A 26,993-nucleotide genomic window follows, 5' to 3' on the forward strand; every position below is an offset into this window, starting at 1 on the left:
AGTACACACTTATATAAATATAAAGAATAACACTAATTAAATTAATAGAATTTATTGCGCATTATGTGTGAGTAGGTATGAATTGGGTTGTTGGTGCTTCAAGAGTTTATAAAAGATTCATGACGATTGAGAGAAACAGATTCATTCCACCTCCACTGATGTTAACAGCTTGGACTGGTATGGCAATGCCCTGATATGTTACAGGACTTTCAAGTTTCAGATAAGAACGTTCCTCCCAGTGGGAGCTCCAGATGTTTTGTCCTTGTTTGTCCTTATTTTGCTGTGTACATGATCACTGTTTTTACAAAAACCTGTACGCTCAGGTAAATTCAGAATAAAATTGTGTCTGGGATTGCATCATTATTACAGGTGGCGGTGGATGACGTTTTAGAAACTTCAGCAGCAATGTGCTTTTCTAAAAAAAAAAAAAATGTAAACAAGCAGTGGAACTGAATCAAACTCTTTTATTGTTGTTTTGTCGACTTAATAAATGATGTAACACAGCAACAAGAGAAGAACAGATTAAAACCTCAGAAACTACATTCAACGCCCTTCCCCATTCCCTCTCGCGTCCCCCAGTCCCTCTACAACCATCTTAAGTCACACCGAGGAGGGCAAAGGGGTCCGACCCAAAGCAAGAGGCTCAAATTCACCCCATTCTTTATAGTGGCCGCTTCAGCAGGTTAGTTGGGTTTGCTCTGCATCGGTTCCAACTCAATGGTGCAGACTGTGGGGTGTTACAATGCACAGGCAGTCAGGAGGAAAGGTGGGATTGTTATGTTTTTTAGAAAAATGAGCGCAACATTTCAGGGGCAACTAAAGGGAAACACAGAGATAACAGAACATCGAGCTCCACAGTATTTACAAAGTCTGGTTAAATAAACTGTTTGCTGACTTTTCTTTTAAGAGGGAGAGAGAAACCATGGGTTAATTACATTTTTCCCATTTCACCACAGCCTAGTGCCATATTTATTAAAGAATGTAAATAAATAACTATTTTATATTATAATATCAGGCAAAAGTTCCTGTTAGAAAATAATTAAATGTCTTCTTTGTTTTTCAACCCAGTCTAGCAAAGCATGATAAGTTTTCAGTTCACTTGATCTTATTGTATTTTTCTTTTAAAGGAAAAGCTCTTAGAAGTACTGTGAAAGAAATTAAAATGTGAATTAAAAACTAAAAAGTGCTTCTGACTTCTGCATCTCAGCACGCAATCTCACACTTATATCTACAAACACAGACAGACACACACTGGATCGTGTATTTTGTAGAAGGTATTGTAATGAAATGGTTGGTAAAGAGCCACATGAACTTATGTTTCCTCCCACCGCAACAAGGTCAGTCATAAGCATCCTTGTCTCTGTAACAAGGCTTTATTGAGGGTGTAAATATGAACTAGCAAGACAAGGGTATTTGTGTGTGTATGTGTGTTGTGTGCATTTTCCACTGTAAAAATTTCGGTAATTTCAGACAACAATAACAGCAATAACTGGGAAAACAAAACAAATAAGAAAATCAATCATGGCCCAAGCCCACTGAAAAAAATTAAATTAAAATCTCAATAACTCACATTTACATCCAACTGGATCCCCCTATAATCACAATAACACAGAGCCAAAGAACACAAAGCGTCTATAAAATGGAACTCTACATTCATGGAGCACAGTTTCAAAAAGTGGATCATGTCATGCCAGGTCATTTTCAAACGTACACTTCAAAAACTGCTTTACAAATGGTTTCAGCTGTGCCTCCGTCTGTGCCCGTCTTATACCGAATCTTTACACGTCAAGTTACAAATCGAATAAAATCACAGCAAACTGTCACCTTTAGTTAAGGGTCCCTCACTTGAAGGTTGCAGAATATTTTGGTATATGGTGGCGCAAAGTCATTTTGTGTGATAATAATACTGACTTATTGCACAATACAGAGGGAATTAATCGATTAACAGATATATCATAATGCCACAAAACCCATTAAGTTATCTTGGGTTTTCCCAAATTTCATTTAATTATTATTTAGCAGAAGGCTAGTATGTGTCTCACAAACACCTCATTAGTGAGTAGTTTCAAGCCATGAATACTCCCTCATGGATGTGAAAGCTCTGCCAAAGTCCAAACCTTACATGATTTATTAGCGGCCTGATATTAGTGATGTCAGTAAACTGAACACTCCAGGCACAGTAGACAAGTTCAACAAAACTAGAAAACAGTGTTAAGGGACAATAAAACAAAGGTCAACGCTTGGTATTTGTCCTTCTGAACCCACTTCTTTATGTGTCTCTCTTCAGCCTCAGAGCTGGGCTTTATCAGGGAAATTCTGCAGCAAGTGGTGTTGGACGAGTCGGAGGTGGTTTTTGGTTCAGTAGCGAAAACCATGGCCCTCACTGCGATCCCGGTGACCCCTGGCACCATGCCTGCGGTGTCTCCGGTGCTCGTGGTGGGATCTGTGGTGTTGCCGGCGATTGCGGTGAGACCGCCGAGCTGTGAGACATAAGCATCCAGTTAAAATAAAAATTTAACTCGCAGACATTCTGCATGATTCTGCTGTTTCCGATCTAAAAAAAAACTGTAAATGCACTTCAGAGAGTTCTTTAAAAATTTTAATTGGTCATCCTCAAAATGTTGCAAACTGTAATATGTATCGTGAATACAGAAAAAATTACAATTTTCACAAAATGGATCACAGAAACAGTCCAACAGCAATGATCTTAAAACGATGCACAACCTTCTGCTATGGCTGTGGCCTTAGGGCTGTTCACACTCACACTTTGTGCAGATGATCTTGGGCCTGTCCCACGTTCCGTTGGCACGACACCGGGCGGTGGGAATGTGTCTCTGGAAGTAGCCATCGGCACACTGATAGCGTACTGTGGCATGGATGTCATAGTGAGATCGCCTTCGGCCCACCAGGAGTGCATTCTCAACAGCTGGAGGAGTCCCACAGAGCACTGTCACATCAGGGCACACAGAAAAAGCAGGATGAACCCAGGCTGTGCCGCAATATCGCAGTAACTGCAATGATCTTTAACATTTTATGGTAAATAACAGCATCTTCTTTGTTATTTTAGGTATTTTCTGACAGGCCAGTAATTTTTACATTACGCATCCTTTTCATGTGCCTTCAAATAATAACAGTCATGCTTACAAAGGCTGTACAGTTAATCACATATCAGTTAAAAATCACAATTTGGATTTCATTTTAATAATGCAAAGCTGCAGTTATTCAAATCAATGTTTGCTGTATTTTATTTGTCTAATATATTGCAACTGCAATAGCAACATCAGTAAAACAAATAAATATCTAAATATTATATTATTATATGTTTTTATAATCAGAGCTGGTGTAAAGTGCTAACATGAGGTTAAACATGTATGTTTACTTTGGCTTTTCTCTATTCTAAGGAGATTCTTTTGCATGGGCTCCTGGGGAAACACATGTCTGAAGACCAGACACTGAGACATACTATATAGTCTACAGAAAAAGTTCCAGCCAAGCAGCCTCCAGGCTTTTCTTCTGATAACTTTAGTCGTGCTGTAGGCCTGTTTAATAAAAAGCTTGAACTGTATTTATGCTTTGAGGAGGGTGCAAACAAGTCTATAAATTCCTGATCTGAATAAAAAAACTGAAGAGATTGAAGGGATTGTAGAATCTGAGAAAAGTAATAGAATGCCTTTGACATTTAAAGGGCTTGGATTCCCCCTTCAACTCCTGACATGGTAACTGTGTTTTCCTTTGGCTAGAAAAACAGAAGAGAAGAAAATGTATAGTAAATAGACTGTTAGGACAATAGCTACAGTCTATTCAACACTGAAACCTGTGTCGGACACATTTTTAGGTGGACAAATGAGCGCAACTGTGATGCCCAGGCGCTGATGTGCCTGATTAACGTGTCCTGATTATTCCCAGTTGAAATGCCATAGAAAGTCACAGGACGTGGCTGCAACATTAATGAGGACTGCAAATGTACCTGTTGTTCCTATTTCAGTTCCTGGCCTTATGGTTGTTTTCTGTTTGTTTGTCTTTCCGTTTGGCCCTCGTGCTGGGTGTCTTTGTATTTTGAATTAAATTTTCCCTGATGTCCTGTCTCTGTGAATCCTTCCCATACCAACCTCAAGATGTGACCACAGTCCACAGATTCAAAAGGATATCTCTACCAGATATAGATATAGTTACAAAACATAAAGCCTCTGGTGAGGGCGTATGTGAGGGTGTATGTCAGCGCTGTCTGACCGGGGCTTCTCTGAAATCCTGACATATTTGTGGCGGTCTCTAAAACACAGTCTACAGTAACAGATGCTTAGCTAGCATAACAATATGTGATTTTCCACTCACTGCTTCAGTGGTCTTTGATGGAGCTGTCTAGGGGGAGTTGATGGGCTGAGGACAGGGTTTGTATGTCTCCGATTGTTAAATGATGACCTGGTGACCAGTCAGTTCAAATTCAATGATGCTTATTTGCCAAGTCATGCATTAAATAGCATTAGTGTATCCTCATTTTGTTATGAACATAAAATAGATCAAAACTCCAGACTTTGCTCATGTTGTAAGTGACTCTGGAAATAGATTTCACTATCATTACAATTGTAATGACAAAAAAACACAGCGTAAGGCCCCAACGAGAATTGAACTCGTGACCCCTGGTTTACAAGACCAGTGCTCTAACCACTGAGCTATGGAGCCTGACTGGTGTGTCTACATTCTGTGTGCGTTATTTAATGATCCGCCCATACCAAACACAAAAAAGCAAACACACCTAAGACGACAGACTCTGTCCACAATCAGTGAAGACAGACACGCACACACACACACACACACATACATATATATATAAAAAAGGTTAGGCTTGATTTACATTTCTTTGACTTGTCTTTATTTCTAATAACAAGACTAATAGTAGCCAACAGTGTCTGTGAGTGAATATTAAATGTCATATAATCTAATTAAATCTGATCTAATAAAGCTGACCTGTGCAGAGCATGTGTGAGTGAGATGAGAGAGCTCTAATGTTTTACACCAGTGTGTCCACCTCCAGCTGTGAAAGAGCAACAGGGAGCTTTCTTTCACTTACTAATAGCTGCGCTTCCACGCTTTATACCACACCTCTGCGGTAAGAGCACTGGTCTTGTAAACCAGGGTTCACAAGTTCAATTCTCATTGGGTTCTTACAACTTCTAGGAAATAGTGAATGGCATTTGAGGAAAGCGTGACTGGTTAAAACCAGTAACACTTTGCTGGTTGAGATAATTAATTTATTATTTATGTTTTTTAGACAAATATTTGGAGTGCAAATAAACTGTAAATATTTGCTAAAGTGATACATTCATACTCATGTTGAATGAATATTATATCCAGCTAAAGGGAAAAAAGGAAGTAAGTTGTAGGTAACCGTGCCATTTTCTGGGACATAACACTTGGCTGAAATATCATCCATAAAAAAGCTATTAAAAAAAACTTGTAGGTAGCACAGAACCTATAACCAGCTTCAAAAATTACCAGTAATCTTTGAATCCCTGAATCTGCTATTTTTCTAAATATGTTTAATAAATATATATAGAAGGTTGGCCAGGGAATTGAAAAAATGTCTGAAGCGGTTGATGTTGATGCACTCTTCGCTCACCTGTGCCCTTCTTGCAGATGTAGGGCAGGTTGTAGTTGCACGGTACATCATTCCATTTGCCATCCTCACGTCCAATCATCACTACACAGTCCTCACCACCCGCAAAAAAATTATCTGGCTGATTTGCACGCCAGTTCTCATAAACCTGCACAGAGAACCATGGTTGGACATAGCATTAGAACAATGCCAAGGGCTTTGGGTTTCAGTGAAGCCCTGCATCTGAGCATAGAGAGCAATAATAGGTAATGGGTCTACAAAATATATTGTGATATACTTAATAGATTTGTGTAAAAGTCAATTGAACTAAAATAGTATTGGGTTCTGTTGATTCTTTGCTGCTTTAAGCTGCTATGGTGCAATAAGCAGCACCCACCAGGTCCATGGCATCCGTCCATTGGAAGTCTTCTTCCACAGTGCGATCATTTAAACCAATCCATGTATTCTCACGACCCAGACCTAAGTCACACACAGTTACAAAGCAATTTAATGCCACATCACAAGGCAAATGTGTCACAATGTTTAAAAAAATCAAAGGAATATGGACTTTTAAAATTTGTCTATTTGTTTTACCTTTATTTGAATGCTGCTGTTCTCTTGTGTTCTATGCTGTACCTATGGTCTAGGACAAATTTTAATCTCTGTGTACTATGTATATAGATGGGATGATAATAATCAAATTTAATCTTAAATTAGGTCATAATTTTTCACGACAGTGTCTGAATATTGTGTCACGAGATAACATGATCAAGAACAATGCGGTGTAATGCATTGGCAGGGTAATTTACTGAGAAAACAAATTGGATGTCAGCTGCATTTACAGATTTTAAATCACCATTCATATTGGGTAGTTAATTCAAGCTGGCCATTTGATGAAGTCCTATTGCAATAGCCTCATCATAATGACAGCACTGTAGTGGCCAGGCCTTCGCCAGTGCACTTTCTTGGTTTCCCCCAGCTGTGGTCTATCTAGATTTGTGGTTATGCTACGCTGACAGTGTGTTGATAGTGTTTATTATACGAAGCATAAATCAGACATTAGAAGTTAACTCAATAGGATGACAGGACATAAAATACAGATATATAAATACATAGACAGTGGTGTCCTAGCATTTGGGTTAACTGGATTAATTACATTTTCTAGAAATTAATGTTTATTATTTATATCTTCACTCATCCACTCTTTTTTTTTTTTTTTACATAAATGAGACCAGTTAACTTACTGTTCAGGAAGTCCTGCTCAAGGGCAGAATTAACGCTGGTCAGGTGACCACTATGCTCGCGACAGTCCTTTTCTGCATCCTCCCAGGTGTGTCGCCGCGGAAATAGCCGGTAGCAGTGGCCATGGAACTTCTTCCACCCATGCTCACAGCCCTCTGTATCTGCAGAGAGAAAGATTACATGAGACACAAAAGAAATTAAAAGTGAGGGGAAATGAAAGAAGCAAAACAAAGAGCAGGAATTCAATTCCAATTCATTCAATAAAAAGAGCTTAAGGAACAATACTGATAAGGAACACAAAACCAGACAAGAGGAAAAACTAAAGGGGGCATCAGAAAGGAAGGTGAAGAATCATCATATGGTAATGTCGTTTTCCAAATATGGAGATTGGCAGAAAATGTTCACCTCAGCAACAGCTCATGCATTCACCTCTTTAATAAAAGCTTAAAAAAAAAACAATCCCCCACTCTGTGGCATTTGACACAGACTGCCATCGGCCCCTAATCCATTTCAGCTCCACAGCTGGAGTTGTAAATGGAAACCAAATGGAAGCTATCCTGGGTGAAGCAGTCTGCCCCATTCCCACACTTCTCGCATGGTTAGGCCCTGTCACATCGATCAGGGTGGGGCGGGGATGGGGGTGTAAATGGTATCTGTTAAGGATGTGCGTGTAAAAAGGGGTTTTCAAAAAGGTGGGGATGGTTTTGGGTGGTGAGTGGATATGGGTAAGTGGTTAGTGTCACCTCTAAAGTTTCTCATTAGCTGATGCTAGGATGGAGCGTTGGCAGCTGGTGTCTGTTTCGCACATGATTGGTGCCACAAAGGTGGCAGAAATGAAAAAGACTGAAACTCGGAGAGACAGAAAGAGAGAATGAGGAGAAACGACTTTCACTGTGATTAAAGCCCTGAAAGGTGATAATTAATGCAAGATGGCGACAGGGGTACATGAGACAGGAAGCACAGGACTAAGTGGGAGATTTCCGAAACACGTACAACCGTCTTGTCATGCTCACTCTTGCTTTCATTATCTGTTCTTCCACCTATACCCATCTATTCACTTCACACAATAAGATTCTTCCTTTATCAGTGAAACACTTTTTATTTAAATTTTTAGTAAAACACTGTCAGATCTAACTAATGCTGTCTGACACACTGCTGTCTTGGCAGAAGAAAGTGAATGGACTGTTGCTGCTTGAGCTGCATGTTCATTTCCATTGAACATCTAGCTCCATCTAGCTCAGTGGCTTAGGTAGCATACTGCCATAAAAGATTTGGTATATTACATAGCATCACATAACATTTCTACTCAGTAGGATAGCACACAAATGCACCACAGTGCAGCACAAGAAATGATTGAACGAACAAAAGCAAACTTCCGTCTATCCATCATCTATATGTTCATTTGCTTGTTCACTAGTTGGTTCAGTGTTTAAATTAATGTAAAATTAACTATACATTTCCCATCTCCATCAACCACAATGTTCTAATCAGGTCCATAGATCTCAATCTGCTCAGGTCCATTGTCCAAGTACCAGAAGTACCAGGCCATTTTTGTTTTGTACTTCAGTTCATATCTCTAATACTGGATCTTCCAAACCTTTACAAAAATTATACAAACGTAAGTTTCACGCTTGGATCTGGCCAATGTACTTGTTGATAAAGTTCTGCATTCACATTCTGCATTCACATCCCACAGACTAATATATAGGCTGATCTATAGTCAGTCAACCTATTCTAAGTGTTAGTCCACCCTTAAATCCTCTCAACTTTGTAGAGGAAAGTGCCAATAACCCACATTTACAGATATCACACGTTTGCATGTCTAAACTATGCAAATTCCATAGGATCAAACATGCCACTGCATTTCACATTTCTTGCCACAGAACAGACTTAAAGCAACATGATGGGTGTAAAACCTGCCAAAGCGCACTCTCAACTCCTGAGCACACTTCAGTGGCTCTCAGTAGCAGCACATATCAGGTTCAAGACCTTAATGCCTGCTGTCAGATCTGTCAGTCCCACTGCACTTGCCTTCATGCAGTCCTCTTTCACAAACTGTGTCCCAGCTCAGCCACGTAGATAATCATCTGATAGATGTCTGTCTGGATTCCCTCTCCCCTCTTTACTGGGTTCAAGAGCCCACTACAGTCTTTTCTCATACAAGATGGAGGAACTACCTGTCAAAAGCCTCCTGATCCACTGGCTCACTCACCGCTTTTAAGCTACAGCTGTCACGTGACTCCGGTCAAGTGACAGTTGAGAATTCTTATAGCTGATAATCAGTCATTGTTGCTCCAATGCAAATGACTCGGCTCTACTCAACCCCCTGACCCAAAGTAAGAGGTGGTTGTAGCCTAGTGGGTAAGACACTTGCCTTCAAACCCCACTCACAGCCATTGTGTGCCTGACCAAGACACTTAACCTAAGTTGCTCCGGGGGGGGACTGTCCCTATAACTACTGACTGCTGTAAATGTAAGCACTGTCACTGTATTTCCTTGCGCATAGTGCTGTTAAACAAGCATCACATAACATTGTATGGCAGCGTCAGCGACATTCACTCTCTCTGTCCGCTCCTTTATCCCAGCGTGAAATTAGCAATATCTAGGAAACCTTGTACCTCTTATAAGTAAATGTACATCAAAGCAGGCAGTTTATCACAACATCTTGACCTATTCATAGCTTTACAAGTTTTACAAAATCTTCATATGCCTTCTTTGGATTAATAAATGTAACAGTTACACGGAAGATCAATAAATTAATCTCCTGAAAGCCATTGGGTCTCTACATTTTATGTCTCTATAACATTTTTATTGCCTTTCTCTAATCCTTCCTTGGCTTTGGTCCTTTGAATGGCATAAATATCATCAGGTCAGTGTGTGACAGTATACTTATGGCAGCTGCATTCTCTGCAGCCCTTTCAGAGTTCATATATCATCATTAGGTCTGCAGACAGCCAGCAGGCTAGGGGAGGACATACTCAATAGCTGTGACTACGTGGAGGCCAAAGGGTTATTCATTTTGCAGCATGTCGAATGGATATAGGAGAGGAGGCTTCGATGGCATAACTCATTCCCACCACATAAGTGCCTTCGGGCTCCAAACTAATCGGCAGCTTGGGGGTTCAAACTAAATAAAACAAATATCTCCTGGAGAAATCAAGCAGGATTAATTTTCATTTCAAGCTGCTGCCTTTATTTAGAGCCAGAATGTTTTTAGATATTTTATTATTCATGCTCTGTGGGCACACAGGGAAATATGTGTAACATCTCATCTCGCTGTGTCTACAAAAAAACCCCACAATAATAAGGGGTGGTAGTAGGCCAGTTTGTGTCCCTGAGCAAGACACTTGACTGTCTTCATGGGGACTGTCCCTGTAAAATGCTCTGGGCATCTGATAAATGCTGTAAATGTAAGCCAGGAAATAAGTAATATTGAAGAACACTGTATACTGAATATTTAGTTCAAATATTTATTCACTTACCCTTCTCACAGGTGTCACCATTGTAGCTGGGAAGGCAGAGGCAGACAAAAGAGTTGATTTTGTCAATACAGGTTCCTCCATTCTTGCATGGGTTTGACTGGCAGTCATCAACATCTGTGACATCAAAGAAACAAATACAAATTTTTAATTGCTTTAAGAAGTAACTTGTATCATTATAACACAACTAAGGGTGAAGAACGGTAAGTAAATTACAGCTAGAAGATTTGAAAGTGTGTGTAAGGTCTAAATTGACGTCAAAACATGGCAACATTTCAAATGAAAGTGCATTGACCATTCACATTAAATTAAAATGGACATTGTAGACAGAAGCACATTTGGAATTTTGAGGAAGTTATTAGCTGCTTTAGGACGTCACCATCTGATCTTATTATGATTTTCTGCCTTCATCTGAGTTAACAGTTTGCAGTGCAATATTTACAGAAAAGTCAGGACCACCAGCCTGTACTTTGGTCCCATATTTAACACACCACCCTTCACATGTGGAAACAAATCAAAATTTCCCTTTGGATTCCCCTGTCCACATACACAGCTGCAGTATGTTAGTATGTGTGTGTCTGGTCTATGTATAAGAGAATGGTGTGAATAATTGCCATTGAATGAAGAATTTAAATCCTGGTTCAGAAGCACTGCTTAATGTGTATGTTATATAATAAAAAATAAAAAAAAGCTATTCAGCCCAACACCAAAACCAGCAAATACACAGGTGCTTACAGACGTCTGGCCCCAGAGGATGCTTTAATTATTTGGGAAGCTCTTCCTGTCAAAAGTGGCCAACAGCCCATATCAATTAAAAACCCAGCTGGCACGCAAGTATCTGTTATCCCAAAAAATGGCTGACAGAAAGCTGGAGCGGGCAGGTATACAATAATGGAGGGATGAAACATGTATGGCAAGAGAATGATACAGAGAGTGTGATATAGGGGTATGGCATAGATGATAATTGAAGATTTCATTTAGGAAATGTGTGGTCTCATTAATTAATTCAGGCAAAAATAACATACTCCTACTATCACCTTCCAACCAGCACTGGTTCCTAACATGTCTTGCAGTTGAGTGGAATTTCTGCAGTAGGGAAATGAGAGACTCTCAGGACTCATTTAACAACTGCTCTAGCAGCTCAACGCCATCTGCGCCGCTGTCTCACTGAACATGGCGATGACGTGCGCTCATGCAGGAGTTAACTTGTTTTCAGATTCATATTTAGAAAACCTAAGCCAGACCAGTAGGATATCAGCCTTAAAGTACATTAATGTCTCAAGACCGGGACCATAAAAAGGTCAAATGTAGCAGGTTTTCTGGAATTTTGAACAGCCAATAAAACATGGTGGGAAATCATGCTGTTAACATGTCCTCCTGAGACAAACCAGAAATTTACCATCTTTGGCAGTGGTTTTCATGATCCAACAACAGCACATTTGTGATGTAGCCAATGCAAAGATAATTTGAGTGACTCTGAAGGACTGTGGTACTGTGGCATTCTGGTATTTTAGAAATATTTTTAAAAAGGAAAATATGTGTTGAAAAGCCATCTATGTGCTTTGCTGCATGCATAACTGTCAAAGTTGACCACATGCTCAATACATTACACTGCAAACATTGTAAAATCTCTCAGATATGCAAAAGATTTGATGAATTTGCTAATATTGCATTTAAAGTGTACAAAGCATTAAATGAATAGATTTTTTTAAATTTAATATATTATTTAAATTGCTAAATACAGATAAACTATTCTCAGATAAAGACATAGGTCTGTCAAAACAGTATATTATGATAAATATAATAATATGCACTGTATCAGTATTGAGCAAGAGCCAAATGTTCAAAAACTGCATGGTTGCTACCATAGCTACAGGCTCACAGATCATGAGCTAGATCAGAATGGATCATGCGCTCTCTGTGGCCAGTGGGCTGGGGGGGTATGGGACTGTTTTTGCTGAGACAGGTTCAAGCTGCTGCACCGTCTCCATCTGGTGACTCTGGATCCAATCTGGGCACCATGAAACCCTAATGAGCTACGTTGTCATAACATCTCAAAGTTTTACAGCCCCCCATTGGACCATACACCTTCTGCATCACCCTGTCAGGCTGCAGGCTGCTCTCTCCTCTGGTCCAGCACAAAACAAACTCGGAGCAGCCAAAGGCCCCAAAGCCCCCGCCAATGTAGGTGGTCCTGTGCTGTCAATCGGAGTGGCATATTGCAAGATCTGGGAGGACATAAAGACAGGGGCTTTAGAGCAAGAGATTTTTTTCATTGCTCCAGGGCAGCATGGACGATTGCCAACCATGTCAGTGCAGCTCTGTGACTGTCATGGCCTAATGCAAAGCACATAGCTCCATGCAAGAAACAAATCCCTCTCCAAGCTGTTCCAATCACTTAAAATGCATCTGAGCTCCAGCGACCAGTTAGCATTCGCTATTTAATCTTTTCTGTGATTTTCCCCCAAACTATTCAATGCACAGCATCTAATCAGGGAATAAAAAAGTTAATGTATGCTAATCCTTTTTATGGAAACTTGCCTAGCTTGCACATGTTGTGCTGTGTAAATTCTGAAAGAGCTTCCTGACTTGAAAACAGGTTAAAGCTAGGCTGTCACCTCAAGGCAGTGCTGTGACATCCATAGACAACACCTGCTCTTAAGTCCCTACAGTTGCTGCAGTCACTTTATTTATTGTATTCAAAACCAGGCCTCAAATTAGTCCTATCTAGCTTCATTTTTTTTACCTTGTACAGTTTAAGTTTTCTCCAGTTTTGAAATATGCCAGTCATGTGTCAGTATGAGATGTGGGTGGGCTTCCCAAAATTAGGTAATTTTCAGGATTTCCCTTCTGCTGCCAGCATCATAAAATCTCTCATGCTACCAGAGAAATGGCAGCATCATGTGTGTCTGACAGATTCCATATCAATGCACTGTGGATTTAAAGTCTACACATCAACACATGGATTTAAAGTTCTGACAGCGGAAACATGGTTCATTGGCAGAGGAAGTCACAAGACCAAGACGAGAAGATCAAATTTCGAGCCTTCAGATTCACAAGGGTACTTTGCCACCCTTCATGAATCTTTGAATCGCTCATACATTATGCAGAGCTGTTAAGACACTTGAGAAATAATGCAAATAATATGATATTCATGTAAGTTCTGAGGCAGTTCTCAATTCTTTTACACAGAAAACAATCAGCACAGCAGTACTGCTATTAAAAAAGGTTTAGAGGAGTATGAATTTTATTAGAATGAAACTAGGAAAAAGTAATCAAGGATGACCTCTACCTCTTGGGAACCCATTTGCAGAATTTTAAGCAATGATGTCCCATGATTTCTGGACATGAGAGGGTATGATGCATCCTTGAGGCAGTGGTGGCCTAGCGGTTAAGGAAGCCACAGAGCAAAGCATCGTCCCCACACACTGCTCCCCGGGCGCCTGTCATGGCTGCCCACTGCTCACCAAGGGTGATGGGTTAAAAGCAGAGGGCACATTTCGTTGTGTGCACCATGTGCTGTGCTGTGTCACAATGACAATCACTTCACTTTCACCTTTCACCTTGGGGCAGACCCAGGGCATGCTGAAAGAATTATATCCACCTGCTGGCCTTTGAGCCTGAGGATCCCTGAGGATCAGAAAAGTCATATCCTGACTTTTTGGGGTGCTCTGGTTCCGTGTTCAAGGGGTTTTGCATTCATTGTGCATGTACGGATTACCTTACTTTATGCATTTGTCTGTATGAAGGCCCTGGTGGCTAGTTTACTTTTTTATTAAATCCCTGTTTTTGTCAGTCATTCGAATGCATCCTTGCCTCCCTATCCCGACAGATCCCTGAAAGCTATCAATAGGCACAGTTACAGTTATAAGATTTATTCCAACCTATTGCGACTATACACAGACACATATATTTTACAATAGAGCTATTGCAATTTTTATGATAAGTTTCTGTTCATATTCATAGAGATTATGACTAAGAAAGTAATCAGATTGAAGTTGATATGTGATCATTAGCCACTAATAATTTACTACTTATTCCTGTGCATGGAAGACATTTGTACTATGCACCTGACAAAACATTGGAAAAAACAAATATCTACCACTGGTCTCCATGTAGAAAATTCTTCACTATACACAAAAACGAACCACAGAGTTCATATATGTATGTCTTCACTAGTAAAAAAATAATATTTCTGTTTTATAGTAGATAGGGTAGCCTAGTTGACCTATTGCCAGGCAAATGCAGATTTCCATCTTCATAAAAATGGACATTATGCTATGTGCACCTTTAAAGATATAGAGCCAATACCAGGCCAATCTAAAAGTAATTCAGTTTTAGTGGGATAGTAGCAGGAGCACTGCAGCCCGGTGTCTAAGGTCTATCATTAAATTAATTGAACTGAGCTACTAGGAGGCCTTGCATCTCTGAAGCCTGTGAGTTTAAGGAACTATGATAAAACACCTATAATTACAAGAAAATTCCTAGTCATTAGACTGCAAAAGCATGTTTACTGCTTACAGATTTCTTAAATTCAAATGCATTAAACAACTAGTTTCAATTTGCTCTGACCTTTAAGAGCAGATATAGCAGATGACAAATAGTTTGAATTACTTAATTAAACAAACGTTTTGCTCTCTATGAATCTAATGAAAACAGATTTCCTCCCTGGCATCTCCATAATGTAACCTCTGTACATAAAACTAACAAGAAATCCTGAAGGTATGTTAGTTTAAAAATGATTGTGAGAAAACACAGATATCATTATGTTTTCACATTGTTGGCTTAGATCGTGGGTCTGTCATTTCAAATTTGATAATTTAAGTAAAAAAAAATAAATTACTTTATGTAATATGTTAATCATTTGGTGACACTGTTCTGCCTGCTTTTGCTGTGAAACATAAACAGGTCAAAATAATCTGAAAATCTTTGCTGACCTCTGATCTCTTACCTGCAGCATCTGTGTGCCTTACACATAACATTATACAAACAGATCAATCCTTGACCCCCCTCTATAACTCTTTACTGACCCCCACTGTGTAATAGATTCTATCAGTGCCTCTAGGTCGATATGTGGGCGGGGCTGTGAGTGCCTTGATCGCCGATAACTCAGTTATTATTATTGCAGCGCAGTGAAAGCACAGAACAAAGATGGGGGAAAGCCCTAACACCGATTTCTCTCTCACAACACAAATCAATAGTCATAGTGATTCCCAACAGGTGAGAACAAAGCAATGATTTTGACCACAGTCTGGTTCTGGCCAATGTCAATATTCTATTTGTTTGTTTGTTTTTTCGTTCACTTCTGGGACCTTGAGGATAATTTCCAAAAAACTACTGTTCAAATTGTGGGCATTCACATTTGCTACTGTTTTTGAATAAAACGTTATTATCTCACCAATTTCACAGCTCTCCCCAGTGAAGCCCTGTGGGCAGAAGCAGCCGTAGCCCTCGCCTTCTGGAAGACACGTCCCACCATGCAGACACGGGCTTGTCTGGCAAGGCCGCTCTTCCGCTGCGGAGAGACAAGCGCACAGGCGCACGCGGCTTATTAGCAACACGGGCGGCACACACATCGGACATGACCCATCACACACCTTGGCTCATTAGACACCTGGCACTCTGAGACTTGTTTAGCGTTTAGCCACAGTCCTTAGCTAACTGATGGGGTGGAATATGTCAAATGCAGCTCTGGGCCTGTATTTATCAACACAGTGCTGTGCTGGCAGAATGAAATGTCTTAAGCTCAGTACGACACACGCAACATCCCATTACGCATGTTTATGTGGCCCCACGATGTGTGAATTTAAGTTTAGTACATATCATCCGATAGGTCTAGCTATTCCTTTTTGGAAACTTTTTATTTAAAAAATGGGATGATTCTGATTATGCACACAAAAATGCTATAAACCATGTCATAGGTCAGACCCTTCACAAGACGTAAATAAATGCAATTGTGACAAAAATTGAATAAATATGTAAATAGTGGGGACCAACCAATCTTTTTCCCCTTTTAGTAAAGTTTCACAGTTCCGTGAAATTCAAACAAACATACAAACAGACACACACACAGACACACACACACACACACACACACACACACACACACACACACAATCATCCCCTTGCCGGAAAGCTGTAGTTCTCAGTGACCTGTGAGGCTTGTAATGCTGTGCCAGAGGTAAGATCTGAAGATCAGTTCACCCTTGAAGCAAGTAGCAGCTTTATAGGTCAATGACCTCCAGTGAAAAAAGATGTCCAGGTTGCAGCTTGTGCAGCATGTTCACACATACATATGGGGCAGGATTTTGAGGAATCCACACACAGATACACATCAGTTTGAAGCCCCATATCACTAAACACTTCACACGACATGATCCATATGCAGGAGCTTCTGGTACTCCATTAAATTATGTAGGTGGTCTATAAGCAGTGAGTGTGGTCTTCAGCATTCCAGCACAGGTAGCTGCTGAGAGATGCACCTGTTATCAAGACAAGAGAATGTGTCCAAAAAATCTTCTCCCCCGTTTAAGAAGAACAGCGTATCATGTCCAACACATCTTCTGCCTTCATGAGCATTTAATGAGACCAACTGTAATTGAAGCACAAAGCCTCACAATGAATTAAAATGCTCACCACATTTAACATTGTACGGTGAGGCAGGGGACCATCAGTGACCTACAGATCAGACTCTTTGGAGTCTGCGCCGCTGTTCACCTTTGTTATGGCACAAACTTCTGTCCATGACATTTTCCAGTGTTCATTTACAGCATCTCTATCCACCATCCATACAGTGTGCTCTGCTTTGGTTGTCATGGCAACCATGCAGCGAGAGGAGCCCTCCAAGGATAAAAAGTAGGCAGCACAATGATGGGGGAAAAAAACGAAAGACAAAAAGCAAAGCGGAAGGTGGGTTTCAGATCCTCTCGTGGTGTAGATTTCACCCAATTGTTAATTTTTTTCAAACCGTTAATTGTGAAGAGTTTATGTAACAGAGGGAAAACGCTCAGCTCACTGCTTAATTGGCTCATTAAGAAGTGTTTTACAGCCAGGACGCTGAAACGGTCTCTTTGTTAAGTGCCCAAGCTCTGAATGGCAGTTGCTGTTCGTTTCGCTCAGAGATCACATTCACATCCACTTCCTTTTCTTTTCAAGAAATATATATATATATATTTTTTTTGCTAGTAAGTGGATGGTTTCTAATTAGCGGTGACAGTTAACACTGGCATAGAAGCAAATCTATTATTCGCACCTTTGTGAGGGAAAATTAGTTAAATGTAAGATTTTAACAAGGGACTATGAATGTCACAACTGATGAAGCAAGCTTGAATATAAAATAACAACCTGTGTATCATCAGGGGAGAAATAATGGAAATTATCACTAACAAACAATGACCTTGTCTCCTCAGTGGACTGTTGGCCTAGGACCAGAATGACATGAAGATTACTGGTGGGCTGAGCAACATTCTGCCTATTGTGACAGGAAGATTTTGAGGCCAATTAATGTAATAATTTCACAGTAATGGCAAAAAATAATAACTTTATCACCATAACCTCATCAGCAGTTCAAAAGTGATGTAATAATTAATCATATCTGAAATAATACTGTCATAAATTATTAAATAATACTGTCATAAATTATTGGGGCAGTGGTGGCCTAGTGGTTAAGGAAGCGGCCCCTTTAATCAGAAGATTGCTGGTTTGAATCCCGATCTGCCAAGGTACCACTGAGGTGCCACTGAGCAAAGCACCGTCCCCACACACTGCTCCCCGGGCGGCCTGCCATGGCTGCCCACTGCTCACTCAGGGTGATGGGTTAAATGCAGAGGACAAATTTCACTGTGTGCACTGTGTGCTGTGCTGCTGTGTATCACGTGTGACAATCACTTCACTTTCTATTAAACTGACATGGCAACAAAAGACTGTTATTAGTCATTATTTTCACAATAAGCAAGGCAATGATCAGGTTGATTAGCAAGATCATTAGCGTTTTGATCTAACAATGACAGGCATACCATAAGATGCAGTTGCTGCAATTATGTTAGATTTTTTTGCACTCTGTGTACTGTCTCTGTCATCACTCATGCAGATGATGCAGACCACATCACAGCGAGGAAAAGTCTTTAAAATCAGGGGTGAGGTTATTATTTACAGGCCAGAATCTATACATCCATAAAGCCACTGTAGATGGGACTTATGCACTAAAAAAAGAAAAATAACTCCAAATGGGAAAGTTACTTTTGGCTTGATAAACCTATTGTATTGGTACAAAGGCTCTGATTATTTTAATGATTTTTATCCTATAAAGAACTTTCATTTGCATTTATTTGTGTCATAACAAAGATTAATACAGTATATTTAAACCCCTTTTTATATTGCAATACTTTTTAATCAATATGTCATATGCAACAGTTATAAAACAGATATATAACAGATAATAAAATGCATGTTATTGTTTTGCAGATAGATATTTTAAAAGGACTGTGCATTTGGATTTTATATTTTATGACATTATCCACTGTACTTGAACTGGTGTGACAATTTGAGGTTAGTCAGTTTTCTTTTTCTTTCTTCTTTGCAGTGTAGTGTTAAAATGACAACGTGCTGTCATCTAGAGTCATGCTAAGAGCATAGCATGGAATGGCTATTGATTGTGGCTGTGATGTAATGCTCAAGGTCAAAATAACCTTTACAAAATATCACCATGGACGGGAGCCATGGTGATGACCTCAGGGCTAATAAAAAGTGTTTGTGGGAGAAATAAACCTGCCCAGGCTCTCAATAAAAATGAGCAGAGCAGAAAAATCGATAGCTCGGGAGATGAGCCACCACTATCCTGGCTTCCTAAAGGATCACTTCAGCATCAGCTCACCAAGGAGCTGCTCAAATGAAGCTTTTATGGCTTGTGTTTCAGTGGTTAACACTTAGCTATGTTGTGGAAACAACCCCTTAGACAGATGGTTTATATGTTGAGAATGCGAATATGTGTGTGTGAGAAAGACACAGCAATAGAAAAGAGGAGGTGGAGGCGTAATGATGGACACCATGTCTGATTTCACTGACAGGCCAATGATAAGCTTTCACATGCTTCATTTGTCAAACACCATAAGATTGTCATCTGAGAACAGCACAATGTGCAACACAATGCCTGACACCAGAAATTGATCCTACCTTATTTCTGATTATCAAAACATTTTTTCTGTGTATTCTATGCTGTGTTGAAGAATGTATTACAAGGAATATCCTTGATTCTCAAACCATATCAATGGTGCTGAGTCAGTCATCATTTAATGCTCAATATTATTAATATTCAAAGCTGCTGTGTAGTTATTGTCCTCTATGTAGTACAGTTAGTATCCTCACTTGCTATGTGTTTGACTGCAGTACTGACAATAGACAACAGTTACATATCTGGATAATAATATTCATACTAATTCAATAGGCCGACACAAACATATTTTAATGGTACTTGAAGAGGAATATTTTTGGAGACAGCACTCATTGTGAAAAGTTTGGCATCCACTGCTATATAGTCATGGAAAGAAATGCAAAGGGGAAAAAAGAATACTCTCTGCCAAATGTGCTTGGCCATCACTTTACAAATCACCACTACATCCTTGGATGCCTTAAACAGAAAAAAACAGACAGACAGACAGATAGATATAATCATCAATCGAGAACCTACCCCCAGATCCATGTGTCTCATTCCTGCTAACTGCTTCCTCATTGATATGGACAATGCCCTCTGAGGAGTTTCCAGGTAACAGGATTCCAGAGCCAACAGGCTGAGATTCATCTTCAGTCAGTGGGGATGGCATTGTGGTCTTACCCACACCAACTGCCATGGATGAGGTCAAAAGTGACTCTGATTTATGGGAGGTCACCTCAACCTGATGGGTTACACTTTCCGTCAGGAGGTGCTCAGAAGTTTCTTGTCCAGTTGTAACCTCCAGACTTTGCATTGTGGTAGTGGTGGGTTCCGGACTTGATGTTTTGGGTTCCTTGGGGTCTCTCCGTTGAGACCTGTCACTCTTAACTTTGCGTTTGTACTGGATCTCACCCCTTGCTTCTTCAATTCTCACGATTCTTTCAGTCGAACCACTGGAGGTAGATGAGGTGATGGATGAGATCTCTAGTCGCCCTTCTGTTGTAGGGCTGGATATTTCAGACTGTGTGGATCCTGGTAGTGTGGTGCTGGGTCCACTGGGAGATTCGCCCCAGGTGCTCCCCTCACTTTCTCTGCCCTCCTGTGGTTCTTGCGCAAGGACTGCAGTCCATCCTTCAGTTACAATAGTGATTTTCAGCTCAGCGTCCATGTCGGACTGAGAACTTCCTGCTGGTGTCGATGATGTGACTGTGGACATGCCCACCTCAGATACCTTAGTGGATTTAAGTGGGGTTGTATGAGGGTTTGCAAGCCATGTGTACCCCCACCAAGAGTTCAAACCTGAAGTGAAATGATGAATTGTGTGTTACTGATAATAAACAACAGCAATAATAACTTGTGTTGTTTACAGTAATAATAATAATAATAATAATACATTTTATTTATAGAGTGCTTTTTAAAGTTGAACAACAGCATACCAAATTTGGTGCATTGCTGCTATGCTGATTTTCATATATTAATAACATATTAGGGATTGGTAAAATGAAACACCTGTCCACTGAAGACCTTAGCAGCACCAGCCAATATAATTAATCTGCAGGAACTCACAGGGTCAATTAGACACAGGGTCAATGCATGTTATTGGTTTAAAATAGGAAAGTCTTAGCTAGATTGCCCATAAGAGCTGCATGATTAAAAAAATTCACATTCTTGATTGTTAATAACAGGCATCTGTGTCTTAATAAATAATTATATATACAATTGCAATATGCAGTTAAATACAAATATAACACATCAATGAAAGAACCTGCTTCTAATCTCTAATGGGAGTGAAAATAGCTTGACTAAAATAAAATGACGTTTGCTCCCCTGAGCACTGGAATATGAATGAGAAGCATTTAATCATTTTTCAGGTTTAAATAATTCAGCGTCTGATTTGCACAAACTCCTCAGCAAGCATTTCATTGTTTTTTAAAAGCATTTTCAAGCCAAGTAATGCCTTAATTATGAAGTTCATTTGCAGCTAATTATTTACATCTCTGCTTTTAAATTTTTTTATTAATTAATTATGTCAATCTGAGATGCAAAACTGTGACTCATTTTGAGTCACAAAGATTGTGCTTCTCACTCTCACACATGTACTCTGAATGTCATATTAAAATGCCAAGACAATCCCTTCATTAATTCATCAGCTATCTGATGGCTGAAGACAAAGGAGAAAAGCACTACATGAGAAGCGTTGGCATTTGCCCGGGAGGTAACTGGTCGCTATTTCAGCATCAGTCCAAAACCATGCCTCTGATCACATTCAGCCACAAGCAGCATTTGGTAACAAACAGCCTTCTGTCTGGGGCATTGTTCCCCGACCCCCATTTTATCAGCTCACATTTACCGAGGTAAGCATCAACGCTCATTAACATTCATCAGTTGCTGTGGCAATAACATTTTAGCTATAACTTGCCGACGGGCTTGAATGATGCATCAGGCAGGGCTAAGTTTCCATTTGATATTAAACATTAATGTCCCTCCACTGAATTGGGGCCAGGGAGGATATTTGTATTAATGAAGCCGCAGGCAGAGGAAAGGCCAGGCCTCGATGAATGATAATCCAGACGTTTAACTTAAGCACACCTTTACGGCTGCCTCAAAGGCCGGAGCACTTAGTTTTATCTCTTTCATCCGACCCTCCTCTGTATCTCGCACCATATCTCTCAGTATCGCTCTCTCCATCTCATCGCAGTGTCTCTCTTCATTTCTGTCTCATGGGCCAGATGATGAAATGCTGTCGCTGGCCTCTCTGCCCTAGGTGGAGAGTTTCAGGCATCGGTTTTAATTTGAAGTTACAGGGCTGACAGGGGAACATCCATTACCATGCCACCATCTCTCTCTCCCTCTCTCTCGCTCTCTCTGATTCACCTTTCCTTTGTTATCTGCACCCTTTTACTTGATCCTCAGTTGGTACATTCTCTGTCATTCATTAGCCATGTGCATTAATTCTCTCAACTATGCTACTACCGCCACCATCAGTGGTGGTCATAAAAAAAATGCTCCATTAGTAGACAGATTTTAAGATGGAAAGCTGGAGCTGCCCAGCATGTTCTGCAGAAAGTCTTATGTGAGGTTTAGACACGTTAATAAAGCTTTTTCATAATCTCATACAGAAAACAGCAGCTAATGGTAACTAATGTATTTAAAGCTGTTCACCTCACATCTCTCCATCTCAAGTGTTGATATAATTATTCCCACTGTAAACAGCTCTGACAGTAAAACCTGAGAGAAAAATCCTTCAATGGATTTTTTCACCAGACATCTCAACAGGACATCTCAAGTTTTTAGTTGTCAGGATTGACAGCACCTGGACTTATCACCTGTGCCCAATCCGGACAGCAGTTAAAAGCCGGGGATTTCCGCCCCTTGGGGAGCGACTGCATTTTCGTGAACTTGACCCGGCAACAGTGTATGCGAATGTATTTTTAGTTCTGGCAATCGCCACACGCCTGCGGGCTCGCTTTTGGTTCTCCCTAATGTTTCACTGTTTTTCAGCCACCGAGCCGCATTTATTTGTGCTCTTTTATTGTTTGTTAATAAAACCCCTTTCCCAGCATGTCCCGGCTCTGTGCTTCCTTCCCCCGTCAGCTCGTCGTCGTGACATTAGTAGACAACTTACATTCAAATACCAGGCAGTAACAAAAATGCTTATAAAATTATTATAATTTGAAGTATATTTACATCACTTACTTTAGTAATAAAAACATTTAAACCAATCAAGCATGCTCTTACCTGCCATACCTGAAACAGGGGAGCCAGTAGGGACCATTTTGCTGTGGGCCACACCTGCCTCGGTTGCCATGGTTTCTGTAGCTCCTGTCTTCTCAGCCCCAGTAAAGTAGTTAAATGGCTTCATGAATGAACTAACAATGCTCGTTAATGCATTCTTTGCCCTCTTCTCGGTTGTTGTTGGTGATAGAACAGTGGGGTTCCAGGTAACCACACGTCCTGAAAATATACCTTCCTCATCCTCCTCTTCCTCCTTTGCTGACCCACCCTGGGCCTCGGGACCCAGGTCCGAAGCTTGAACCCCATCATCCTGGTGGCTGTCCAACTGTCCACTCCAGTCCAATGAAGCCTCTCCAGGCTGCAAATGCAAGGTCACGTACTGGCTGGGGAGATCCACGGACCACCAGGCCTCTGCTCTGGAGATGTTCTCCTTGTCCAGATCCACCAGCACTGTCCAGTTAGAAGGCTGGAGATCCGAAGCTGAAAATACATTTAATCGTGTATTTGTAGTTCATGGAAAGACTGAAATGCACATTCATTTATTCTTTCATGCATAATAAATGACTAATAAATCACAAGACATGCCATTGACCAACTTTTGAGGCTTTCATGGTCCCCTGGTATAATAAACTGAGAAACTGTGGTAACCTGTACAGTACCTGTCATTAGAATTTAGAGTTTTTTACTTTAAAAGAATGATGTGAGGAAAACACTTACCTGCTCCTGACTGCGTCAGCTCTCCAGTTGGGGGTTCTGTACCTCCTGAAGCTGCCTCACTATCCTCTGTCATATACTTCCATGGCCTCAACAAGGACGTGAACATGTTGTTGAGGACATTGTGAGCTTTTTCTGTGGAACACATTTTTTAGGCATCTCAGAGTAAGCACAGGAAATGCCGTGCTTCAACTGGACAATTAATCCGTACATCAGCATGAAGCATCATAAAAGATTTAATATTGTCCTATGCTCCATTGAAAAGTCCACATTGACAATCAATTAGTCACGCTGACTATAAAAGATTATTGCAAGTACCACAGGCCATATGTTGCTTCTTACTGGATATGTTCTACTCTTCTTCTGTCATAGTGGGGAACCATGGCATGAAGTGGTCAAGGAAATGATATCAAGGACAGAAAAGAAGAGAAGCAAGAACCACAGCTTTTCACACACTGAGCAAACATGTCATTCTCTCTGTGGATGGATTGTCCTGTACAGTTTGCAGTCATTTTTAATTAATCTCAGGCTCTTGTAGCTTAAGGCCAACCCAAGGTTGAGACTTTTTTCACAACTTCTTCAAAGCATGGTGTAAAACACTACTAATTCCTCTGTCACTTCGCAAACAGAATGTTGCTCAGATTTCAGCTCAGATTTCGCATTGCAAGGTGCGTCCAGAATACTGTAGATACACTGGGTTCCATACCTCTATAACAATATGCATCAAACAGAGCCGTGTCATTGGACTGCGCTGTGGAGCTGGTATTCAGGTTGATGGTGTAGACTCCCATCTGGCCATCTCCACACCCAGATCCAGGATGAGAGACAGGGTAGCGAACGCTGCCATCTGCCAGCCAGCCAGGCTCGCAGTCATCCAGCCCAGCCTTCCAGGCTAGGTAGAGCTGCCCCACCGTGGCCAGACGAGAACCCAGAGACAGACAGTGAGTGGCAGCCTCCAAGAGGCTGAGCTTCCCGGGTACAAATGAATGGAACACTTCACCTGCGGAGCATGAGTGGAATAAGTTTATTAATGTGTGATAAAAGGATAACACAATAATGTTTAGCAGAAAAAAAGTCACTGTTTAATGTGACCGTACACAGAGCAGAGACAACAGTGTTCAGCTATGATTTTCTGCTTTAATGGACCATGAATCTGAAACGTACTGCATTCCAGACATAAATTGGTAGCACTTGTTGAAATTAGTCGCCTCAAGGATCTGTAGTGTCTCTTACCATTGCTGATTTTCACAGAAATTATTGTGTTGGTGACATTTATCGCACAGAACCGGATAAAAAAAAAGACAGCCTGTCCTGGGCTCAGGGTCAGCCAAGCATGGTATGAATAATGAATTGGGCATGCACTCCTTTTTGGGGACAGGATTGTGTGAAAGCTCTCTCTGAGTTCCAATTAGAGGTAAACAGCTCTGTGCAGAAACATTTAAGCTTACACAATTGATACAAAATTGTTCTAATTAACATAAAGTTTCAGTTTTACTTTTGTTTGTTCAGGTCTCTTTGTTAGAGCTTTGATGATAAATAAATTACCAATTAAAAATTAGAGCATAGAATGTTTCATGCATTACTCTAATGCATTTCCCCTCTGCTTCAAGTCAAGAGGTTAATTGTGCAATCACATATGCAATATGACTGCAGCAATGCAGTAATGACTGCATTGTGACATGCATGGTGCCACTCCGGGCTTGAACCCAGAGCATTCTAATATTGAATCAAGCAGAAAATTCAAGCAGACAAAAACATCATGTCACAAACTCTCAATATGCACTGAATGAATATTAATTTAACTTTCTGCTCAGCTTATAAAATTTGTCAAAATGAGATCATGCAACCAGGTTGTCATGCAAACATTTCATGACAAAAAAAGGCTTTTGTTTTATACATATTGGCTACATTTCTGGGGGTGAATAAATGTTGATGTAGATATTTACTTTGTGTTTAATTGAAACTGCATCCTGGCTGATACTGAGGTGCTGGCTAATATCGAATCAGGGAGAAGAAATTAACATTGTAATGAAAATTCTGATTTAGAGCTCAAGTGCCTCCATGAAACAAAGAGCTTCTAGAGGCTCCGAGAGGGTCACATCACACCTTCTGCTTCATACCATGCATTTCCTTTGCAAAGCAGTAGACGTCGAACATCTCAGTTGGGTCTCTTTTCCCGTAGTTTCTGACACCAGGAGAGTATTCCCTGTGTCCATGGCAACCAAGCTCTGGTGACTGGACAGGGTACCTGTGGAGGGCAAATGGACCGGGTGATTCCCCTGAGGTGGAGCAAATAGCTGGAGCTGATGGGAACCGAATTGGGATATCATTATGCAAATGGTAGTAGGAATGCTTCAAGGCTCATTAGCGTGGGTTTTAGTTCCTCCGCCGCATCAAAGTGCAGGAAATAAATGCCCCCTTATCCCTGAAGCTCCCTGCTGTTGCCGATCTCTGCATCAGTGGTTAAATCACATAATGAGCCACAGCATCGCTTTTAAAAACACTAGTCTACAAAGAGGTGCTTGTAGTGCATAAATCTGACCATCTGCATTGTGGGTAATTGCACTGTAACCAGTTCACCTTAAAATCCCAGTGCGAGTTTATAGTCAAGTGAAATGACTGTCACAATCCGGTCCGCCAGCTTCTTTGTCCCTGGCCTTCCATGGCTTCTTGTTCAGCAGGGTCCTGACCCCTGCCTCTCAGTCCCGTGTCTGGCGGCATTGAAGGTGAGGAGCGGCATTCAGCGGGGCGAGCCGGAGACTAACCGTGAGTGGCGGACGCATGCCCGAAGCCGTCTGCGCTGGACATCTGCCGCTCGTCCATCGTGAATACTGGACCAGTCATTCATTCATTTATCATTCCTCACAGCTGTTCATCTAATCTTCTCTTTTTCGAATCGATTCCGTTCGATTCCTCTTGTCCACTCGAACCATTCAGACACTGTGTATGGACTTCCCTCCCTCCTTCGACGACTGCCTCGTCTGGCCCGCCAGGGGTCGTGCCATAAGAGGGGGGATTCTGTCACGATCCGGTCCGAAAAGGGGATCCGGACCGGAGTTTCACTGTTGTCATGTGAAATGTT

At 40.8% G+C, this 26,993-nt stretch overlaps 1 protein-coding gene and 1 non-coding gene across 4 annotated transcripts in view; both read right to left on the reverse strand.

Moving 5' to 3' along the window:
* Positions 1-450: 450 nt before the first annotated feature.
* LOC114789207 (neurocan core protein-like) overlaps positions 451-26,993 on the reverse strand; it is a 63,744-nt gene continuing 37,201 nt past the window's right edge. For 2 of the 3 annotated variants that reach the window (XM_028978373.1, XM_028978371.1), the window contains exons 5-16: positions 26,032-26,159; positions 24,618-24,911; positions 23,915-24,046; positions 23,201-23,677; positions 20,000-20,761; positions 15,713-15,829; positions 10,318-10,431; positions 6,838-6,996; positions 5,991-6,073; positions 5,618-5,762; positions 2,765-2,947; positions 451-2,480 (exon numbers count right to left, since the gene is read on the reverse strand). In XM_028978373.1, the coding sequence (XP_028834206.1) occupies positions 2,359-2,480; positions 2,765-2,947; positions 5,618-5,762; positions 5,991-6,073; positions 6,838-6,996; positions 10,318-10,431; positions 15,713-15,829; positions 20,000-20,761; positions 23,201-23,677; positions 23,915-24,046; positions 24,618-24,911; positions 26,032-26,159 (2,716 nt within the window). In that variant the 3' untranslated portion in view covers positions 451-2,358. The remainder of the gene's footprint in view (positions 2,481-2,764; positions 2,948-5,617; positions 5,763-5,990; positions 6,074-6,837; positions 6,997-10,317; positions 10,432-15,712; positions 15,830-19,999; positions 20,762-23,200; positions 23,678-23,914; positions 24,047-24,617; positions 24,912-26,031; positions 26,160-26,993) is intronic. The other variant, XM_028978374.1, reaches the window with a different exon arrangement.
* trnat-ugu (transfer RNA threonine (anticodon UGU)) lies at positions 4,608-4,680 on the reverse strand. Its single transcript has one exon. It is a non-coding gene; the product is annotated as a tRNA-Thr (tRNA).

This window comes from Denticeps clupeoides, chromosome 4, assembly GCF_900700375.1.
Source record: "Denticeps clupeoides chromosome 4, fDenClu1.1, whole genome shotgun sequence".
Taxonomy (NCBI): domain Eukaryota; kingdom Metazoa; phylum Chordata; class Actinopteri; order Clupeiformes; family Denticipitidae; genus Denticeps; species Denticeps clupeoides.